Raw genomic sequence first — 22,372 nt, 5'->3', positions numbered from 1 at the left:
AAAAACTTTGTAGAGAGACCTGTGGGGATCGTCTCCAGGCCAGCTTGGAGTTTCTTTGGATTTGTCTTTGGTGTAAATACTATCTGGAAAGAAGGGGAAATGTAATGCACAGACAACAGGCAGAGTTTAGAACCTTAGTTTTTTAAAGGTGCCAGGTTCCTGTGGCTGTTTTAATTGAGGTTGAAGTGTATGGAGATTGCTCATGATTTAATATTATGGTAAGTATACAACTTTGTTCATTTGCTCAGGATTGCCTGTATGCTGTGCAGCTACTGCTTTTATGATTCAAAGAAAATTAAGCTTTAATACCACCTCATCACAAGAGTTGCTCTTTAAATTAGAGGTGACCTTTAGACGGGAGCACTTATACTGCAGCTTTGTCTCCAGGAATGGAGGGAGGTGTTCAACCCCCACTTATCTCCGATTGGGAAGAAAGGGTAAAACTGAAACCTTCAGATTTGCCACATAATGTACCTTTCTTTTCCACTAGCCCTGAGAGGCAGTTTGCAGTGGCACATAACTACATTGCAACAAGTAACTAGACATGAGCCTTGGAAGCAATTGCTCAAGATTTTACAATTATTGTAGAACCCTCAGACTGCTTATGGCTCTGTTAGTCAAAGCTGCCATCCATTCCGAGATTAGGGCTTCTGAGTCTCCTGTCCCCAAAAAAGGCAGCACTAAAGTCAGTGTTGTATGGGACCTGGTTACAATTGTACGAAGAAATCCCTGATGGTAATACTGAAACAGATTTCTGCTTGCATAGAAGGGTTCTGTATCCCAGCACATCAAGGCTGTTGATGTACATAAGATAATGCTGCCTTAGTGGAGATACCTTTAGCTTTAGTTAACTTGCACTTTTTCAGTTTATAAGCTTTTTTAAGCCATGTACAGTTGTCTAAACTGTTGGCCAGATGTTTAGTTCTAGTGCATGTCTGTGACCATCTGAACTGGCTGAATTTCAGTGCAAGAATGTCTTTGTTGCCACATCAATCTAGCAATCTTGGTCAGAGAATCAGAAATTGCAGTAAATCCTCATGACCCATACAATTTCAGTGAGCTTCTAAAGGTTAACTGTCTAGATTTTCTAATTCTAGACAGACTGGAAATTGAGAGTGTGGTTACCAATCTAAACCAAACATTGCAGCAGCACAGTATTTAAGCCATGGTGTGGGTGCCTTCTGCTTTCTTGCCCAGACCTTTTGGAAGTCTCTGGAAACAGTCTTAACTGGAAAAAGTTAATGCTTTTCTGTTTAAAAAGGAAAAAAAAAATATTCTGGAAATCTGATCCAATTTTCTGCTAAGGGGATACCATTGCTACAAGCTCAACAGTTGACAACCCTTCAGCCTAGGCTTGTGGAGCCTACTTCCACAGTCTTTACAAATAGGCCTTGTTTTCACTAGGTATAGTGAAGCAGACTGATGTGGTCCTATCTCGCCTACATTCCTTACTCACGGGTTCAGAGCAGAGAATCTGCTCCGACACGGCCAAATCTTTCTAGCACAAAGTCTCTGGCTGGGCTAACCTGGTATCCCAGGGTGCACCTCGCCCTAGTCCCAGATCTCATTTGCCGCTCGTAGAGTTAGGACGTGGTCTCGCTTGGCTGTGGCTAAGTACCCTTTTTAAAATACTTTTAGTATTTTAGCAGTCTCCTTTTGACAAAAGCTATTTTCATAGCTAATGTTAAGTTGTTAATCTCGCCTTCATTGTTGTTGGATGGGTTCGGAGCCGATCCTCTGCTCCGACTCGGCACTTGCTAAGCTTGAGAACTCATTTTACCAGCTCGAGGCAACCCTATATCCCATGATGCAAGGCGAGACTACCTCGGATCTCGTTTGCCGCTTCGCTAAAGAGGTCTCTTTTGCCAGCTCAGGTGAGTTTTTCAATTCAGCAGTTATTCAGGGGTAATTCTCCCTTTTTCTTATATCTGTTAGTTTTTAGGCTAGTGTGTTAGCTATACAATAGTTCCCACCCTATATTCCTCCTTTGGGGTAAAAAGTTAATTTTTTGTCTGTTAGGCCTAAGCCTCCAGTTTATTAATCCCTGTCAGTTTGTGTGTGTTGGGGTTAATTGTGTGACTTTTGTTGTGTGTGTGTGTTTCTTAGACTGTCTAAAGAAGGAAAGGTCTCAGGCTTCAAGAAGTGACTCGTGCTGTCAGAAGATGTCTCTGACAGACTGTCACACTTGTGTTTACTGCCTGGGGCCTTTACACCTGCAGGACTCCTGTGCTTTATGCCACTCCTTTAGCCAGAGAGTCCTGCAGAGAGGAGGAACAAGTTGATCCTCCGTGGCTTATTAAAGCCAGAAGGTTCACCGACAAAGACTGGGTCGGGTAAACCTTCCAAGCCACTTAAGGTTCAGGCTCCGGTAGTTAAGCCTTCCTCGGTGGCTCCGACTCCGGAGTCGAGATCGGCTCTGGCTGGAGCCGATCTTTCTTCTACTGATATTGTAGTGTCTGTTCCTACTGGCTCCAACACTGTCTCCAATTTCCTTGTCGGCACCGGCTGGTGCCGAGGTGTTATCCAGCATCGGAGCCGATAAGTCTTCGGCTCCATCTGGAACCGAGGTCGCCGCCCGATGGCTCCGTCCAGGAAGAGATCTCTGTCCCCTTCTCTGGAGTCGATTTGCTCGGCTCAGAGGTCTCCTCTTTTATCGGAATGGAGTCATCTGAGCCGATCTTTGAGATCTTCCAGGCTGTCTGACCACGAATTAGAGAGGGTGGTAAGCAGGCTGTTGAAGTCACAGGCACTAGCCCAAATGCTCCATAGCCAGTCTCAACAGACTTCGGCTATTGCTCTTCCCCTTGAACTTCCTCCTCAGACTCTCCTCCAGAGTTCGGAGCCGGAGCTTTTCGGGACAGTGACAGTGTCGGCGCCGATACATCCCCTTTCGGCTCCGTCGTCTTCGGCTCCGATCTCCTCCATGAGACTGTCCTTGGAGGGATCTGGTCGTCGGGTTTCCCTTGTCTGCTCCGAGGGGGCTAGTGGCATCGGACCCTTGTCCGACCCCGCTCTCCCTCTCGGAGCTTCGGCTTTGGTGAGCTCTGCACCGACATCGGCCTCGGAGCCTTCTCTTTCAGTGGAGCCGAGAATTCCTGTCTCTTCGGAGCGGGAGTCTTCTGGTCTCCCTGGGAGAGGAGCCTTTGAGGTGGAGTGTCCTGGCGCCTGAGCCAGGTCAACGGTCCATTTCTTTAGCTCCTCCCTTTTCGGTGCCTGTTGATGTCTCTTGCCAGTCTCTTGCTCCCAGGCCCAGGGATCCATCGCCCCAGGTTTCCCCATTGGGAATAACTTCCTCTTCCGAGGTTTCTCCTGATCCCGCAGGGGAACCCCCGCGCAAGAGGACGTGTAAGAGGAAACAGACTCCCCTGAGTCTACCACATCGGATACCGACTTAGATGAGTTGGAGGGTTCCCCCTGGTCCCCCTCTGAGGATGTCTCCTTTTCAGACATCCTGGAACTCCTCAGAGGGGGAACTGGCCTTCCATTGACCCCTCCGAGGATGAGTCGGTATACCTGGAGGCGTTTGATCTCGACCCTCCACCTCCTGGTGTCTCCGCCTTCACCCACTCATGCAGGTAGTGGCTCGGAAGGCGTGGCAGCCCAGATTCTGTGGAACCTGTCCCCAGGAGGCCATCCAAATTTATTACGGCCCCTTCAGACAAGCAGTTTCTTTCTAAGGGCGTCTCTGTGGATGCTATGGTGGTGGCGGCCACCAAGAAGGAACTTGCAGATCCTTCCGTGCCTGTCCATCCTAACAAAGACTCTAGGACCATGGATAGGTATGGCAAGCAGATGTTTTCTTCAGCGACCTTTGCTATGCGTTCGCTGAACTACCTTTGTCACTTCTCCAGACTTCAAAGAGATATTCTCAAGGAACTAGGTGAGGTGGTTCAGGATCCTTCAGCTGCTGGGGCTCAGGACAAGATTGCCTCACAGGTAGCAATCCTAAATTCTTTAACTCCTCCATGCGGCTCATATCCTATGCGGCCGATGGAGCGAGTAGAGCCGCAGGCACAGGAGTGGCACTTGGGCGTCAGGCCTGGATGCGGCTTTGTAATTTCACGGACCCCTTCAAGGCGTCCTTCAATACCCCCTTTGACGGTTTGGCTTTGTTCGGTCCGCAGGTGAAGGAGACCTTGACCAGGTGTGAACAAGACGGCAAAACCCTTTCTGCCATAGGAGTCCATTTTTCCACTCCAAGACCCTATCCCAAAGGTTAGAAAGGAGGAAAAATGTGGTTCCGTAAAGCCCAAGGAGTTAGGCCGGACACACGTGGTCAGTTTACCCCCAGAGGCAGAGGGGGTAACAATAGCAGATGCCGCCCTAGAGGCAGGGGGGTCCCCAAAATCAGGGTAGCAGGGAGCCTCTTCCTGACAAACCCTTTCAGCATCCCTGAGGGTGTTGCCCGACTGTCCACCCTTGGAGGCAGTCGGGGGAAGGATTTCGCTGTACCCATTAGCCTGGCGTTCCCTCTCACAAGACGGGTACAGTTGATCATATCCGAGGGTTACAAAATCCCTTTCGAAAGGTATTCCGTACCTCACCAATCCCTTCCAGACATCTCACCCGGTCAAAGGGATTTGGCAAAACAGGAGGTCTCAAACCTCCTAAAAAAGAGCCGTCCAAATAGTTCCAGCAGACCAAGTAGGATCCGGCATCTACTCAAGATTCTTTTTGGTCCCCAAAAGGACAGGAGATTGGAGACCAATTTTAGACCTGAGCAATCTAAACAGATTTGTCAAAGGCAAGATTCCAGATGGTCACACTTCAGTCCATTCTCCCATTTTTGGGCAAGGACAACTGGATGTGCTCGATAGACCTTCAGGACGCGTAATATCACATAAAGATACACAGACGCTCCAGGAGGTTTCTCCGCTTTCGGCTGGGGACCAGTCATCAATTCAGAGCCCTGCCCTTTGGCCTCACTTCAGCCCCCAGAGTGTTTACCAAATGCATGGCAGTGGTTACGGCTCATCTGAGACGTCAAGGATTCCAGGTGTTTCCTTATTTAGACTGGCTCCTCTCCGCCACCACCAAGCATCAGCTTCTTCAATGCAGAGACTACACTCTGCAGATCTGCAAACAATTGGGAATCTCAGTGAATGTTGAAAAATCTTCTCTGCTGCCTTGCCAATCTATCACCTTTATAGGCGCAGAGCTAAACACCGTCAGTATGTTAGCCAGACTAACAAATCAGAGAATTCTGGACATCCAAAAATATGTTCGGATCATATTACTGAGCAACAAAGTCAGAGCCAGATTGGTTCTGAAGGTTCTAGGTCTTATGGCTGCGGCCATTGTACTTCTACCATTAGCTCGCTTCCACATGCGTCTTCTGCAGTGGATGTTATTCACTCAGTGGTCGTTCCAGAACCTACCCATGAGGCACGAAATTCTGGTTACACAATCGTGCAAGGCTCATCTAACCTGGTGGATATCTTCTCCTCTGCTCCATCAAGGCAGACCGTTTGTTCCCCCAACTCCGGTTGCCACAGTCACTTCGGATGCCTCTCTGATCGGGTGGGGGGGCATTATCAGGACAGGACGGTCCACGGGACTTGGCAACCCGCAGAATACCATCTGCACATAAATGTCCTGGAGATGAGAGCGGTGCTTTTAACGTTGCAAGCCCTCAACGACTTTCTTCCCTCGGGGACTATTGCAGTTCAAACGGACAACATGTCTGTAGTCTGGTACATCAACAAACAGGGCGGGACCAGGTCCTATCCTCTGTCGAGAAGCTCTCAGACTTTGGCAATGGGTAATCTCCTCTCATCGGTTTCTGTTAGCAACGCACATCCCCGGCAGGTCCAACCTCTTGGCGGACATACTGAGCAGAGCTATTCTCATGCCTCATGAGTGGTCTCAAACGATCGGTAGTGGACGAGATTTTTCAGAAGTGGGGCACCCCTTGTTGTGACCTTTTTGCTACACCCCAAAACAGCAAATGCCCGGACTTCACCCTTTTTCCCCTACCAGGCCATCCCCTGAGAGACTCTCTAACCCAGGATTGGCCCCGGGGACTTCTGTATGCTTTTCCCCCATTCCCCTCAATTCCACAGGTCATTCAGAAGGCTACCATTTTGAGAGCCAAGTTGATTCTCATTGCCCCTTACTGGCCTCGACAAATTTGGTTTCTGTCCCTACATCGTCATCTCCTGGTGCAGCCTTGGCATCTGGACCCCAGTTCCAGATCTTCTGATCCACCAAGACGGGTCAACAGCACCGGGCCATTCGTTCTCTCAACCTCACTGCTTGGTTGCTCCACTTCCTTCCCTAGCCAGGCTTCCTTTGATCTCTGACTGTTAGGGATATCATCATAGCTTCCTTAAAGTCGTCCACCAGAACGGTTTATGCTAGCAAGTGGCGACGTTTTTCCCTATGGGCAAACTTCAGGCACATTGATCCTTTTACTGCGCCAGTACATTCAATTTTGGATTTTCTGGCTGAAGTTTTTCAGTCAGGATCTTCGACAGTTAAAGTCCAACTGGCAGCAATTTCTAAATATCATGTTGGCTTGCAAGATCATAACATAATGTCGCACACTGTGCAAAGCCTTTGAGAGGCGTTTTTCTCCTAAAACCTCCAGTAAAACATCCTCCTCCACAATGGGATCTGAATTTGATGTTGGCATCCTTAATTTTACCCCCCTTCGAACAGTCTGCTTCATGCTCTTTAAAGTTGCTGACCTGGAAAACAATATTCTTGGTGGCTGTCACTTCAGCAAGGAGGGTATCTGAACTACAAGCCCTCTGTATCCGTTCCCCATACTTAATTTTTCACAAGGATAGGGTATCCTTAAGGATTAATTCATCTTTTCTGCCAGAAGTTTTCTCAAACCAATATTAATCAATCCATTGATCTACCAGTTTTTTTCCCTAATTATTCGGATAGAGCTGAACAAAAACTTCATTTTTTGGATGTCCATCGTCAACTCTGATATTATTTGCATAGAACTAAACAATTCAGGAAATCTGATCAATTATTTGTTTCCTATGCAGAAAACAGGAAAGGTCTCCCAGTTTTGAAAGTGACCTTATCCAGATGGTTGTCTTCTACCATTTCTTATGTGTATTCGCTCAGAGGCAAGCAACTACCCTCAAAACCAAAGCATTCAACCAGGAGCCTGTCCACATCTACAGCTTTTCAGGATAGGCTACCCATTGACACCATTTGTGCAGCAGCTATTTGGGCGAATCCTCATACCTTTGTCTCTCATTATAAATTAGATTTGGCCTCCAGGGACAGAGCTAGGTTTGGTTCCACAGTTCTCAAGAGTCTGTTCCATTGAGCCACCCAGGATACAGGTGCTAGGGACGCGGTCCCATCCAGCAAGAATGAAGGTGAGATTGACAACTTAACATTTAGAAGTTATGTACCTACCATAACGTTCCATGTTGTCTTCTCTCGCCTTCTTTCTTGCGTCCCTCCCTCCTTCCCCTGGCCTGGACAGATCTTGAAGGGCTTCTCTCTCTCATGTTTCTTCTGAGTCTTCAGTAGAAAGACTCTATCTTAGGAACCTTTGCCTAGTTTCTTCTAGGCTAGTCTTTCCTCTTCCTTTGGGAATAGTTTTATTTAGCAGGGTATTAGAGCTCCAAACGAGATCCGAGGTAGTCTCGCCTTGCATCATGGGATATAGGGTTGCCTCGAGCTGGTAGGAGTTCTCAAGCTTAGCAAGTGCCGAGTCGGAGCAGAGGATCGGCTCCGAACCCATCCAGCAAGAAAGAAGGCGAGACAAGACAACTAACATGGAACGTTATGGTAGGTACATAACTTCTAATTCTTCGTGTTGGAATAGTTGCGTGAGGTTGAGTAGTTTGTGGTATCCCTACTGTTTCGCGGGCTAGGCCCGTTTAAATTAGAGGACCTAGTCCTCTCCTGTGTCGTCCTGGTTGTGATTTGCTGTTGTGTTAGTGGTTAATTTGTTTTTAGGAAGTGTTTGTTTCCTTGTCCTGTCAAGTGTTGGTCTTCCCGCTCTCCCTTAGTGTTTGACTTGTCGGTTGTGTGTGGCGTGGTTGCTTGCCATGTCGAAAGAACTGAAGTAACATAAACCCCTCTGGGTTTAAGAAGTGTACTAAATGTGGCCATAAAATGTCCATTACAGATGGGCACTCTGTGTTTGTGCTATTCAATTGCAAGAATCCTGCAGTTTGTCATGTTTTTTAGCCCTAGGGTACTGCAGGAACGTAAAAACTGATTTTGAAGGGTCTGATCAAGCCCTCCTTTGAAGAGGCCTTGGAGTCGTCCCTGCCTTCTAGTACCAAGTCTAAGCATCCTAAGGCCAAGAAAAGATCTCCGGCTCCGTCTGCTGCTTCGGAGCCATCTGAGAAGGTTTGTAAATTGGGTACTTCCTCCTCTGCTCCACTGTCCTCTGGGCCGAAGAAGGTCTCTGAAATGGACACTACATTTTCTGCTCCATTGTCCTCGGGGCCGCAGGAGGTATTTGTTGTACTGGGGTCGACCTCTGCTCAGATATTATTGGAACCTCTACGGAGCAGGTCACCCAGTGTCAGGCATGAGTCTCCAGTGGGGAGATCTAGATCTCATAATTCTTCCAAATCCTCTAGGCTGTCTGATTTGGATGTGGATAGGGTGGTTCAGAGGCTCCTACAGTTGCCGGTGTTAGCAAAACTGTTTTCAGCTCCGACCCAGTCTGCTCCGGAGCCGGTTCCCATGCTTGTATCGGATTCCTCCTCCGAACACCCATGTGTCGTCAGAGCCGGAGTGCCCCGTGCAGAGTGTTCTGGTGTTGGCTCAGATACCCCGGGCGAGTCTCTGAGCCGGCTTCGGCTCCTACAAGGTCTGCTCCATCCTCTGGTTTCGGCACTGGGGTTTCCTCAGTCGGACCAGAGGGGGATATCTCGGGATTCCTGTATGTTCTGAGCCTCCCTCTCGGTGCTTCGGCTTGGGGAATCTCTACTCCGATCGCGGTCTGAGACTGGTCGGTCCTCTGATCTGGGGGGACCAGTCTTTGAGGCCATTAGGAGCACCCTGGCCAGGTCGTCGGGTACATCACCTGGATCGGTCACTCTGTCCCCTTACACCCTGGCTAGAGCCTCTGATGCCCCCCTCTCCATGGACTGAGTCCGAAGGTCTGGGGATACCCCCTTGAGTGGTCCCCTACTTTGAGGGCCCCTCAGAGTTGGTGCCTGAGGAGCCTCCCAGTAAGAAGTCATGTAAGAGGAAGCACATAGACTCCCAGGATGAGTCACTTCCGATACCGACCTCGAGGAATCGGAGGGGTCCCCCAAGTCGTCCTCTGATGTATTTTTCTCAGACATCCTGGAGATTTTGAGACGGAGGCAACTGGCCCTCCAAAACCCCCTCTGAGGAGTCTGCATTCAAGACTTTCGGAGCTCAACCCTAGACCTCCTGGGTGTCCACTCTTCGAACTCCTGGACTTGATTTGTCGAAGGGTAAGTGAGAACCCAGATTCCGTGGAACTGGTGCCCAGACATCCATACAAGTTCTTGTCTGCTCCCCCGGGCAAAGGGTTTCTTACCAAAGTGGTTTCGGTAGATGCCTTGGTGGTGGCGGCAGCTACTCAGCAGGAAGTTGCAGAGTCTTCAGTCCACCCTCCTAACATGGAGTCCAGGAGTATGGACCGGTATGGGAAGTGTACCCTGTCTTAGGCGACCTTCACCTTACGGTTGTTGAATTGCCTCTGTCATTTCGCTCTGCTCCAAAGAGATCTCCTGAAGGAGCTAGGAGATGCTCTGACTAGTAACGTGCCTGAGGCGGTAACGCAGACTTAACTCCCAGTTGTCTACCCTAGGGTCCATTGTCAACTCGTCTCGCGAGGCTCAGATTCACGACAATGAAGGGGTGAGTAGGGCAGCTAGCTCAGGCATAGCTCTCAGAAGGCAAGCCTGGATGCGCCTGTGTCATTTTGCGGAGACCTTTAAGTCTTCCTTCACTGACGCCTCCTTTGATGGGTCCTCTCTTTGGACCCAAAGTGAAAGACACTCACCAGATGCGAACAGGAGGGAAAGACCCTATCTGCCATAGGGGCCCATTTTTCTCTCCCTTCTCTGCCTTATCCCAAGGCTCAGAGAGGAGGGAAAATGTGGTTCAAAAAGTCTGAGGTCCTTTCCCACGGCTCAAGGTGAGTCACCCTCCAGAGGCAGAGGGGGGGGGGGGTTGTTCTGGAAGACACCGTCCTAGAGGCGGAGGGGGCCCCCGCAACTCTGGAGACTTTCTTTCGCTGCTCTTCCTTCCAGCGTTCCTGAGGTGTTGCCAGACTGCTATTCTGGAGCCAGTCAGGGGGCCAAATTTCACTGCATCCGGAAGCCTGGGAGGGCATCACACAGGATCGTTGGGTGCTTTGAATAGTTATCGGAGGTTACACTATTCCCTTTGCGTCTACACACCCTCCAGTCAGAAGGATCCTGGACATCCCACCCAGTCAACGGGATCAAGCAGCACGAAGTGGCAAATCTGCTAGAAAAGGGAGTCATCCAACCAGTCCCCTCAGACCATGTCGGATCAGGAACTTACGACTCTTTTTGGTGCCGAAAAGAACAGGGGACCTGAGACCCATTCTGGATCTCAGTTGACTGAATCGCTACATACTGAAGTCCAAGTTCCAAATGGTCATACTTCAGTCCATTTTTCTACTGCTGGAGAAAGGAGTATGGATGTGCTCCATCGATCTCAAGGATGCCTACTACCACATCAAAATGGAAAAGGCATCAGGAGTCATTTACGCTTCTGGCTAGGAGCCAGTTACTTCCAGTTTTGGTCCCTGCCCTTTGCTCTCACCACAGCCCCCAGGGTGTTTACCAAGTGTTTGGCAGCGGTGACAGCTCACCTGAGACACCTAGGATTCCAGGTGTTTCCGTATCTGGACGACTGGCTTCTTGCTGCCCCCACCAGGTGTCTGCTCGTTCAAGCCAGGGAGACTACCATCTCACTTTGCCAACGTCTAGGAACTACTTTGAACTGGGAAAAGTCTGCCTTGCAGCCGTCACAGCGTGTTTTTATAGGCGCAGAGCTAGACTATTCAAATGCGTGCCTTTCTGCCACAGGACAGGCTAAGGGTGTTTCAGATCCACGCACTGTTGCCCCTCAGAAAAGTTCAGGCCAGGTTAGTTCTTCAGCTCTTGGCATCCATGGCCTCCATCGTGCTGGTACCTCTGGCCAGGTTACACATGCAGATCCTACAGTGGCTCCTGTCTGTTCAGTTGTCCTTTCAAAAGCTTCCTCTTTCCCACTTGATACTTCTCATGGAGCGATGCAAACAGGACCTCTGGTGGCTACACTCCAATCTGGACAGAGGAAGGAGCTTGGTTCCTATGTCTCCAGTGGCCACAGTGACCACAGATTCCTCCCAGATGGGGGGGGGGGCATTATCTAGGCAGGATGGTCCAAGGCACCTGGCAAGACCATGAGCAACACTTGCACATCAATGTTCTGGAGATGAGAGCGGTGTTTCTGGCGTTGCAAGCACTCCAGGACTCTCTACCTCTGGGAACAATTTCAATTCACTCTGACAACATGTCCGTAGTGTGGTACCTGAACAAGCAGGGGGGAGCCAAATCTTATCCCCTTTGCAGATAGGCCATGCGAGTGTGGCAGTGGGCAGTGTCTTCCCAACGGTTTCTAGTGGCAATGCACATTCTGGGGAAGTCCAACGTGATAGCGGACAGGTTAAGCAGAGCTATTCTGATGCCTTACGAGTGGTCCCTGAACAACCGAGTGGTGGTTCAGATCTTCAAAAAGTGGGGTCAGCCTTGCTGCGATCTCTTCACCGGCCCCCTCAATGCCAAATGCAGCAAGTACTTCACTCTGATTCCCCCCACAGGGGGAAATCTCCCAGGGACGCTCTAGCTCGCGATTGGCCCCCTGGTCTGGTCTACACTTTCCTTCAGTTTCCTGTTGCCAAGAGTGATACAGAAAGCCATATCCTTGGGAAGCAGGATGATTCTTATTGCTCCACACTGGCCTTGACAAGTATGGTTCCTCTTTCTTCAACGGTACACACTGGATGGTCCATGGACCCTGGACCCAGTGCCGGACCTCCTGATTCACATGTCAGGGCAACTTCATCCATCCCTGCGAACCCTCAGGTTGACAGCCTGGCTGCTCCAATTCCATCCCTAGTCAGGCTACATTCCTTTTCTCCTGAAGTGGTGCACATCTTGCCTTCTCATAAGTCTTCCACCAGGAAGATTTATTCCAGCAAATGGAGGAGATTCTCCATTTGGGCTCAGGCCCAATGGTTGGATCCCTTCACAGCCCCTATTCTGTCTGTCTTCGATTTTTTAGCCATGTTGTTCAGTCAGGGCTCCGTGCCCGCTACCATTAAAGTACAGTTGGCCACAATTTCCAATTTTCACACATCTTATGAGCCCTCTCTTATGGGCTACAAGCTCTGTAAAGCCTTTCTAAAAGGTGCTTGGTTACTTCGTCCCCCAGTTTCTGAGCCTGTACTACCATGGGACCTGAACCTTGTGCTACAAGCTATTACGTCACCACCCTTTGAACCGGCTGCGACTTAAAATTCTTATCTTGGAAGACTGCTTTTCTGATGGCCATTACATCGGCCAGGAGGGTATCAGAACTTCAAGCCTTGTCCATTAAACCTCCATATTTGGTCTTTAACAAGGACCGAGTCTCTCTCAGGCTTAACCTGTCTTCTTCTGAAGGTGTCATCCCCTGTCAATCTTCAATCTATTGAGCTACCAGTGTTTTTTCCCGAACTTTTCCAATAAAGCAGAGCTCAGGTTTCATCAGTTGGAGGTGCACAGACAACTGAGATTTTATGTACATAGGACGAAGCAAGTTAGGAAATCTGATCAATTGTTTGTCCTTTTCAGAGAACAGACCAGGCTGTCCTATTTCCAAGTGCACTATTTTTAAATGGATCCGAGACTATTTCGTTCATCTACTCGTCAGCAGACAGAACTTTACCCTTTTCCGTCGAGGCTCATTCTACCAGGGCTATAGCTACGTCAGTAGCTTTCTATGCTAGGCTTTCCTTGGATGATTTGTGCTGTGGCAACTTGGGGTTCTCCCAACACTTTTATTACTCATTACAAGCTGGACGTGGCTTCTAGGGACCGGGCTTCCTTTGGTTCCATGGTTCTCAGGAGTATCTTATGAGCCTCCCATGATAGAGGTGCTGGGGACGCTGTCCCGTGAGTAAGGAATGTAGGCAAGATAGGACCACATAACATCAGTTATGTACTCACCATAACTATCTGTGGTCCAGCTCGCCTACATTCCTACATACCCTCCCACCTGCCCCCTTCCTTGAGGAATTGGAAGAATTTTTTTGGCTCCGTGGACCCCTCAAGGTCCATGATCTGTTACCCTATCTGGCTGGATTTCTTCCAGTGTTTAGGGAGTATGGGTTATGAGTGTTATGATTGATTGCAAACAAGATCTGGGGCTAGGGCGAGGTGCACCCTGGGATACCGGGTTAGCCCAGCCAATTAGAGACTTCGTGCTAGAAAGATTTGGCCGAGTCTGAGCAGATTTTCTGCTCTGAACCCGTGAGTAAGGAATGTAGGTGAGTTGGACCACATACATCGATCGTTATGGGGGTGAGTACATAACTGTTTTGGACACTTCCCCCGCCAATGGTGAGGGAAATGTTTACTCTTTACCCCCCATTCTCAGGTTGCACTTCAAATCCTAAACTTTGTAAACTAAAATGCATCACTTTTGCCCTTCAGCTGATACTGGTTTAAAACTGTCTTGACATGGCAGTACAGGAAGGCTTCCCACATAAAGCCAAGGAATTCCTTAGTTTGAGCAACAACCTAGCTCAAGAACTGATGTCTAATGTGGATTCTTTGAATCCCAAAGTATAAGCCAGTTTCAGTTTGACTGCCCGTAAGACAGTCTGGCATGCAGGTGCTAACTAGTTATAATTTCTGCAGTAGTGGATGCATGTTTTTGCCCATGACCTTGGGTGGTAGAATTGTGGCCCACTGGTGGCTGGTCAAGCACTCCCTTAAAGTGCTCTTTCTGCTTTTTCTTTCTAAGGAGTTTTTCTCCTTGGACATGAGTTGGTGACATACTTTTGTCCTGATGGGCATGAAAGTAATCTTGGCAAACCTTTTCCTGATTGCCTTTCCTCTGCTTGAAGGATTTGTTTCATCTACTGGGAGTCTTAATTCTTCAGTGACCTGAATGTCTCTAGAATAAAGTGCATTTTGTTCTAAAGGTGGTATTGGTGTAGTCCTTAAATTGGTCTATCAGACTGTTTCCTTTGAAAGGGCAGAAAGTGTGCTTTACAACCTACTTGTCAGCTTGGATTTTATCTGAAGTGAAAAGTTTGGCAAGATGGTTCTGTCAGTGTTTTGGAAGAGCCCTGTTGAGAAGTAGTTTTACCAGTCGTAACATCAGTTAGCAAGCTGCCCTTTGTTCTAAGTCTTGTCTGCCAGTCCATTTCCATTGCTTGCTGCCAGTCTCCATTGTAGACATTTATGCTGTGAATAGTTAATACTTGACTGCATTGTTTGGGCTGTGACTCCGGACATTGCCTTTCTTTCACTACTTCAGGACTCTAGTCTCTTGGCTGTTCTTTGGTTCCTGCCCCTTTTGACATTGTACAATTTAGGATGTTTCCAGTTTTGAATCCATAGAGGAAGGGTCCCTACTTTGATTTGTAAATGATCCTTGGTTTGGGTTACGCAACCTTTATATATTGCCCTCCATCTTCATTCTAAGAATTTTTACAAGCCAAACAAAGCTACGCTTGCTGATTGTGTATTGAGTATGAGGAAGTGGACCCACAGAAGTTGTAAGTGCCCTGTTTAACTCTGAGGGGGTAGAATCCTTAGTGGTACATCTTATGATATGACAGTTTGCTGTCAGATGCCTAGTAAATTACAGTTGCATAGAACAAGTAGATGAATGGGAGAATGCCAGTTGTGTAAATCCTAGTGAGGAAAGCATTTGCAAATAAACTCCATATGTTTGTGTCGTAGCATGTAAACCAAACAGCATTGATCTCGCACAGACATAAGCTGCAATTATGTAAAGATCAAATTTTTGACAACTGTTAGTGAAGTAAAAGGGGTAAGAAATTGTATTGCATTTTTTCTGTGCTGGAGTTTAAAGTTTGAATCCAAGTTGTGGCTGACAACTGTAGCCACTTTTCACCATGGTTTTAATTTTTGACTTGGAGCAGGATTGCGTTCACAACACTATTGCTGCAGTTGCTCTTGACCTGATCACAAAGGTTGACTGTTTCTTATGGAGTGTGCTGCAAGGTGCCTTCTCAGTTGGGCATTAGTGATTATTGCAGAGGCGACTGCAGAAGCTAGACTGTTAACTTCTCCAGAACCTCAGTTCTTTAAGGAAAAGGAACAAGAGGTCTCTGGAGATGCGAGCCTTTAGTTGCTGTGATTTGGTGTATAGACCACTATTACGGCTTAGCTTCTGAAACATCCTTAATGTCTTACAGATGAGTCTAATTTAGGTCTTCACCCCCTGCAAGAAATACTGGTTTGTTTTTGGACAGGTGTGCATTTGTATTTCAATCTGAGTTGGCTAATGACTGTCCTTTAAAAGTTCCCCAGCTGTGAATTGTGTAAACAATATTACCACGGAAGTGCACTTCACTACTGTAATGTAGATAGCTCTAGAGAATGTTGTACAGTTAAGTTGCTGAAATAAAAACGTTCAAATGTGTAATTGATTTTTTTTTAATTTTTAGGAACAATTAAACTACACATCTTACAATGAAAAATCTGATATTTGGTCCTTGGGATGTCTGCTTTACGAGTTGTGTGCACTTTCGTAAGTATTGGATTGGCATTTTAAGAATAGTTTAAGCACTGTACTATTTAATTTTTTTTCTCTACTCAATGATTGTAGAGCCCCATTTGTCTGTTTCATTCATTCCCACTCTTCCAGGAATGGCAGGTAGTAGAGAATTGAGAATTGGAGCAGTCATTTACTAGGGATATATAAACACATGTGGGCATACATGCACACCAGCAAACTTCCTGCATGACAATGGTTATGGAAAATGGGTGCCCATGTAAAGATGCACACTAACAAACACAGCACTCTTAAGGTAAATGTTTAATAGAAACCTCAAACTCTGACTCTGTTTCCCTTTCTAACAGGAGCTTCAGTGTTGACTGCATCTCCAATGTATAGCCTTTGAGTGACTGGTGGGAAGACCATAGATAATGTACATAAATAAAAATGTTGAGTATTCTGTGAAAAATTTGAAAATATATTCTCAGCCCCTTGCAGATAGCGGAGGCGTGATGTATGCCTGGCTTACAAGGCATCAGCAAACCCCACACTTAAGATTCTTGCAAATTCATAAGTCAGTACCAGAATAAAAGGTCTAGGGATCTGAATTTGCTCCAGTTTAAACGGAGCATGATGGAGAAGACAGATGTGTCCCAGAGACTGGCCCCTCCTATAGAACACACTTTCCATCCGTGTGAAGTTGCTAAAGTCTGCTACAATATTTATGTCCAGCCTAAACCAGTGGATGGGGAATAGGAAATTTTACACCAGGCCTGGAACCCAGCTCCCTTCTAGACAGGTAGCTTATAAATGTCTGGCTCTCAAATGTCCTATATAGGGTGTGACATTATTGTTTCTGGAAAATTTGGCTAGGCTTACTAGGCCAACAACCTGGTGTACCTTTAAGTCTGAAATTACACTGTATATCCTGTAAGCATCAATAAATTCATAATATCCAATAGAAACATTCATTCAGTTAATAGCATAGTTATGAACTCCATGCACAATTTCACCTAGTGGATACTGTAAAATAAATTCAACTATATGAACAGAGCCACCTCGAATTGAGAATTTTGATAAATTTTCAATGCATAATGTCAGAAAATGCTTTCATTTATTATAACTAAAAGAAAACCAACCTAGGTCCCCAAGAAAAAAATGAAATTTTAAATGGAATCCAAACCAACACCATAGATAGCTCAAGTTTAAAATCCATTTGTTTTCCTTCAAAGATAGTCTCGTTTTCTTTTTATTTTAAGAGTTCACCTTAATTACTATGACGTTTTTCCACAGTTTGATTTTTCCATGTTTTGGGCTTCTTATACCATGACTGGAATGGACCCCATTTGTAAGTCAAAGTATAATTTGAAGTTCATGAAATTGGTATTGCCTCAGTCTTTTGTTAGCCAAAAGTCTTCACAGCACCCAGTGTGTCCAAAATTAACTCCTGAAAATTTATATGGAGTTGCATGTATCTGGCCTATTGTAAGACTAAATTCTTTTTTGAGACCCAGTGGCCCATACTACTGTTGGAACTGTTTGGGTATCCTTCCACTTTGCCCTATTCTGCGTAGAAATCTTGGTATTTTTATTGTCTATAGTATCGAGCCTGTCATTGGGTATAGCAATTTTCACCAAGAAAAATTTAAATGACCCAACTGTTCGATAATTGCATGTGACCCTTGCAACAAAAAATTCAATTAAATTATAAATGTGCAACCACATTAGCAACCCTCTTGAACAAATGTATTTGGATCCAAATTTATTACATTTCTATATGAAGTACATTAAAAATTATATAGACAACCTAAATGTCCATGAATTCTAAATGTAAAATGGGTCTTAGCCAAATCAGGGACAGACATGGCATTTAATTTTACGTGCCAAAAAGTCTTCAATCAGTTTTGGGAATTTTTCTAATACACAATTTTTTTTTAATTTAACACAAAACTGTAACGTGTTGTACAATGTGTTACTAATGGTCTCTTTTCTTGCATAATGGTGTTCATAAATTCTAGTTTTCAATTGCCTTTCTTTCCAACATAAGCATCACAGGACATGCGTACAGAGATATAAACTACCTCTATAGTTTTGTAATTGTTCCCAGTACTTGGGGAAAGTTTTAATAGTTATGTTGGAGCAGTTTTGTATGAAACGGCACTGGGAACATGAACCGCATTCACCATGCCATACTGTGATCCCTGCTTAAATGCATTCCCCCCAAGATGTTCTGCGTGTTTCACTGTTGCAGTCATCCCATTTGGGTTATCTGCCTGCAGGTAGCCCTCAGCCAGCCTGAATACCAAAGTCTTGGATTTCTGCATCAGATGCGGTCTTTACTTCCATGATGTCAGGTCGTCAGGGGTATAAAACATGCAGCAGATGCCATTACATCAGTCTTTCTTGCCACCCGGTGCCCAAAGCAGAAGTAGTTTGCAAGTGCCGGTCGGCTGACTCCTGAAATTTTCGTTTGAGTTTCAGAACCGAAGTCTTCAAAAAAGCTAAGTACCCCATTGGGGATCCTTTTTCTTGCTCTTAACCGATGTCAGTAAAAGTTAATTGTATTACCTGTGGAAAGGAAATACCTCAAAGATTTTCATTAGAACTGCATTCCTTGCTTAGGCCTGGACCACAACATCCCTTGCTGTTTTCTGCCTTGTTCAATCCCCGAACTATTCGGACTACATTTGCAACAAATTATTTTGGTACTCTTAACTATCCAGAAATTGCTTCGGTAAACAGACTACCGATTTTTCTGAAAAAACGTAAGGATAAAGACAGACTGCATAGGTCCAAAACTGCCTACTGCGCTTTTGTTAAGCTAGTTGCCAGTCCACCACTGCTCAGTGAGGCACATTCGCAGCCCCTGAATCCCTGCTACCCCAGATTCGCAGGCCTCTACTGAGACCCATTCGAAGTCCGGTATGCCACAAGATGCTTCTTGGACTATGGAACCTGCGGATGTCTCTACCTTGGATGGGTCCAGAGCCTTTGTGCAGGCACTGGCGTCTGAGGGAGCATTCAGGCCTACAGACTCATTTTAAACCGCCATATTCATCTAGGTCTAACTCTACCCATGCCTAGAAAACCGCCATCCAAACTGCATGCCCAGGCGCCTAAAAAAACAAATGCTTAGAATGGCTGAAGACCTTATTACCTTAATTAGGGGAAGCCAGCCATCCCCCTCTAAGAGACCTAGAACTGATTTTCCTTCTGATCAGGAATCTATTTGTTCTGATTACCAGGATTTGCCCTTGCCTACCTATGAGGATTCTGATGCAGAAGATTCCATTTCCTCTGCTTCCTCTCAAGAAGATTTTTCTTTAGGTGAAACCTTGCACATTCTTGGAGTATTTCCGCAGGGAAAGCCAGGATTACTAACTCCAAAAAGAGGCTTAGGGAATTCCTACTCCTCCCTCAACACAGGCCTTTAAGTTATACCTCCTGTTCTGGACATTGTAGATGCTTTCTTGGAATCTAGCATTTCCCCAGACACTATCTCCAGCTCCCAGAAAACCCGACTGGTATTAGAGTACTGAACTCAAGTTCTTAAAGAATCCTACTGTGGATCCAGAGACCATTTCCCAACGGCCAAAGGGCATTGAGCCTACTACTGCCAAAAACCCTGCCCCATCTGATAGAGATTCTTGGGCCTTGGACAGATGGGGTAAGCGGGTATATACTTTGGCTACCTGGCCAGTCTGGCTTTAAATTGCCAATTTCATATGTTGAAGTCCCAGCAGCGTATTATCGGACTGCTTAAACAGAAAATGATGATTCCTGACTGCTGAACACAATTACAGGATTTAATGCATTCTGCAGAACAAGTTAGTAAACCTACTTTGCAATGTGGTTTTGACTCTTTAGAAGCATCTTGCAGGGCTGCTGTCACTGTGTACTTAGAAGGCATGCTTGGCTTAAGGAGCAAAACTTGCCAGATCATGTTAAAGCTAAATTACTGGATGCTTTCTTAAACCAAGACCGCATGTTTGGCAACAAAGCAGAAGTCCTCAAAGATGGAGGAAAAAGCTAAATCTATGCAAACTGTTGAAGATATCCTGCAAGTACAGCCTCCCAGATTTAGTAGGCATTTACCTAAGAATTTGTCCTTTCCAGTCTCATCCAGGCCTTCAGTCCAAACCCAGGAACAGCAGACCACCTAGGTTAGTCTCGTGCTATGCACAGGCCTAAGCAGTGCGGGGCTCCCACTTCCAAAACTGGGAGTAAGACACCCCCTACAGAAAAATGGCACAATGACTTAAACTTAACCCTTCCAAGCCCTGCTCAACTGCCTGCTTCCTTCGGAAGAAAGCTCACCCTGCATGCAAAAAAACTGGGAACTCATTACTCAGGACAAATGGGTTCTGAATATAGCTTCCCCAAGGATACAGATTTCACTTCCACACCCTACCCAACCGCAAACAGTTGGCCAGACCTACCCTCAAATCAGTGGGCAGAGGGTCTACAGCAGGTTCTCTCTTCTAAATATCAGGGCTATTCAACCTGTCCCAGCAGAAGAAAGGGGACAAGGGTTTTATTCAAGACTTTTCCTGGTGCCCAGAAAAGACAACTCCTGGCGTCCTATCATGGACCTCTCTCTATTCTAAACACCTTTTTGGTAATCCCAAAATTCAAAATGCTAACACTTCAACAGCTGCTTCCTATGCTAGGCATAGATGCCTGGTTGGCAACCTTAGAAGCTTACCTGCATATTCCAATAAGGGAATCTTGCATGAAATTCCTACGCTTCATGGCAGGCTCCATGCACCATCAGTTCTCTGCACTTCCCTTTGGCTCATCTACTGTGCCCAGGATATTGCAGTTTGCAGGCAGAGAAATATTCAAATATAGCTGTTTTTGGATGATTGTCTGATTCAGGCAGAAAGCCAGGACTTGCTTTTAAAACATCTGGCATTGTAAAGAAACTTCTGACTTCACTGGGGTACACCATAAACAAAAAGAAATCTCACCTAATACCCTGCCAACAGATTGTATTCCTGGGAGCAAGCTTGAACACAAATTCCCAGATGGCTTTCCTCACTCCAGAGAAACAAGTTTATTTGACAACTTACTTCAAACTTCTGGCCACGAAGGCACAGTTATCTGCAAGAAAAATTCTGCAAGCGCTGGGGTTCATGGCCTCTTGCATTCTACTAATTCCATATGCAAGACTGCATATGAGGAAACTACAATGGCATCTAAAAAGTCTATGGTGTCTACCTTCTCAGGACCTGGAATGACTGATTCCTATCATTCCTTGTATAAAGACAGTTCCTTTGGTGGGCAGAGGCCTGCTATCACAACTCTACCCCCTGCCGCCCAAACCCTAACAGATGCATCAGACTATGCATGGGGGGCTCACTTGACAGAGCAGTGCATTCAGGGCAAATGGAACCAGTGACAGATGCACCTGCATATCAACCAAAAAAGTTAGCTGTACAGAATTCCCTGACAGCCTTCAAAGACTACTTTCTTCCAGACAATTATTGGTAAAGATATACACCACAATTGTATGTACATAAATAAGCAGGTGGGAACCCACTCATTCTCTGCATACCACACATGGCTCTGCGGAACACTGCCTTGAGCTACAAAGTGCACCTACAGGCTCAATTCCTGCCAGGCAAGCTAAATTATCTGGCAGACCTAAGCAGAAATCTCATGGACCCAAACGATTGGAAACGAACCAAAAATATTCAACCTCTTGAACAAATGGACTCGAGAGACCGGTTTGCCTCCTCTCAGAACTACCAATTGGACAAATTCTGCACAAGGACTTCCCACAGTCAAGCATGGAAAGTGGATGCCCTGTCCTTTACCTGGGAAAGCCTCTCAGTTTATGCCTTTCCTCCTTTGCCTCTCCTCTTGAAGGTTCTGCTAAAGATCAAACAGGACAAGACAAGGACAATTCTGATAGCACCAGACTGGCCAGGCCAGCACTGGTACCCCCTCTACAACTACCAGCTCAGCAAATTCTGTACCAGGAATCCTCACAGCAGGGCCTGGAAAGTGGATGCCATATCTTTTCAGTGGGTAAATCTCTGTCTATGCCTTCCCTCTCTGCCCCTCCTTTCAAGAGTATTACTCCAGGTAAAGCAGGGCAGACCAAGGACAATTCTGATCGCCCCAGATTGTCCATGTCAGCACTGGTACCCAGTCCTGTGCAGCCTGACATCATTGCCACCCTGGCATCTACACTAGAATCCAACCCTGCTCTCTCAGCAGGAGGGACACATTTTGCATCCACAATTGCAAACGCTAAATTTTGCAGCATGGCTTATTCCTTGAATTCTCCCCCAGCAACCTTAAGCAAACAGGTGCTGGAAGTCATTCTTGAAGCCAGAAGACCCAGTACAAGAAAATCCTATTCTGATAAGTGGGCAAGGTTATCCTCATGGATTCAATCTAAAGGAGAACACAACACTGCCCTCTTTGCCTCTTATCCTGGATTACTTGGCAGATCTACTCCACAAAGGCCTGTCCTTTATTAAGATACATGCCTCAGCCATTTCTGCTTATTACAATACTGAGTCACCTCTCTTCTCTCACCCTCTTATCAAGCAGTTCCTAAGAGCTGCAATCAACTTAAGGCCACCAAGGAGAGTACCCATCCCTGCTTGGGACCTTAACTTTGTACTGGAAAAGCTCACGC

General features: G+C 46.4%; 1 protein-coding gene across 1 annotated transcript in view; it reads left to right on the top strand.

The window, feature by feature from the left end:
- Positions 1–22,372, top strand: part of LOC122790561 (serine/threonine-protein kinase Nek2-like) — a 1,269,183-nt gene that overhangs the window by 361,094 nt on the left and 885,717 nt on the right. The window contains exon 4 of the mRNA XM_044058123.1: positions 15,671–15,753. Within this exon, the coding sequence (XP_043914058.1) occupies positions 15,671–15,753 (83 nt within the window). The remainder of the gene's footprint in view (positions 1–15,670; positions 15,754–22,372) is intronic.

This window comes from Protopterus annectens, chromosome 1.part0 (genome assembly GCF_019279795.1).
Source record: "Protopterus annectens isolate FY-2018-M chromosome 1.part0, PAN1.0, whole genome shotgun sequence".
Taxonomy (NCBI): domain Eukaryota; kingdom Metazoa; phylum Chordata; order Ceratodontiformes; family Protopteridae; genus Protopterus; species Protopterus annectens.
This window is presented reverse-complemented; position numbering and strand designations above follow the sequence as displayed.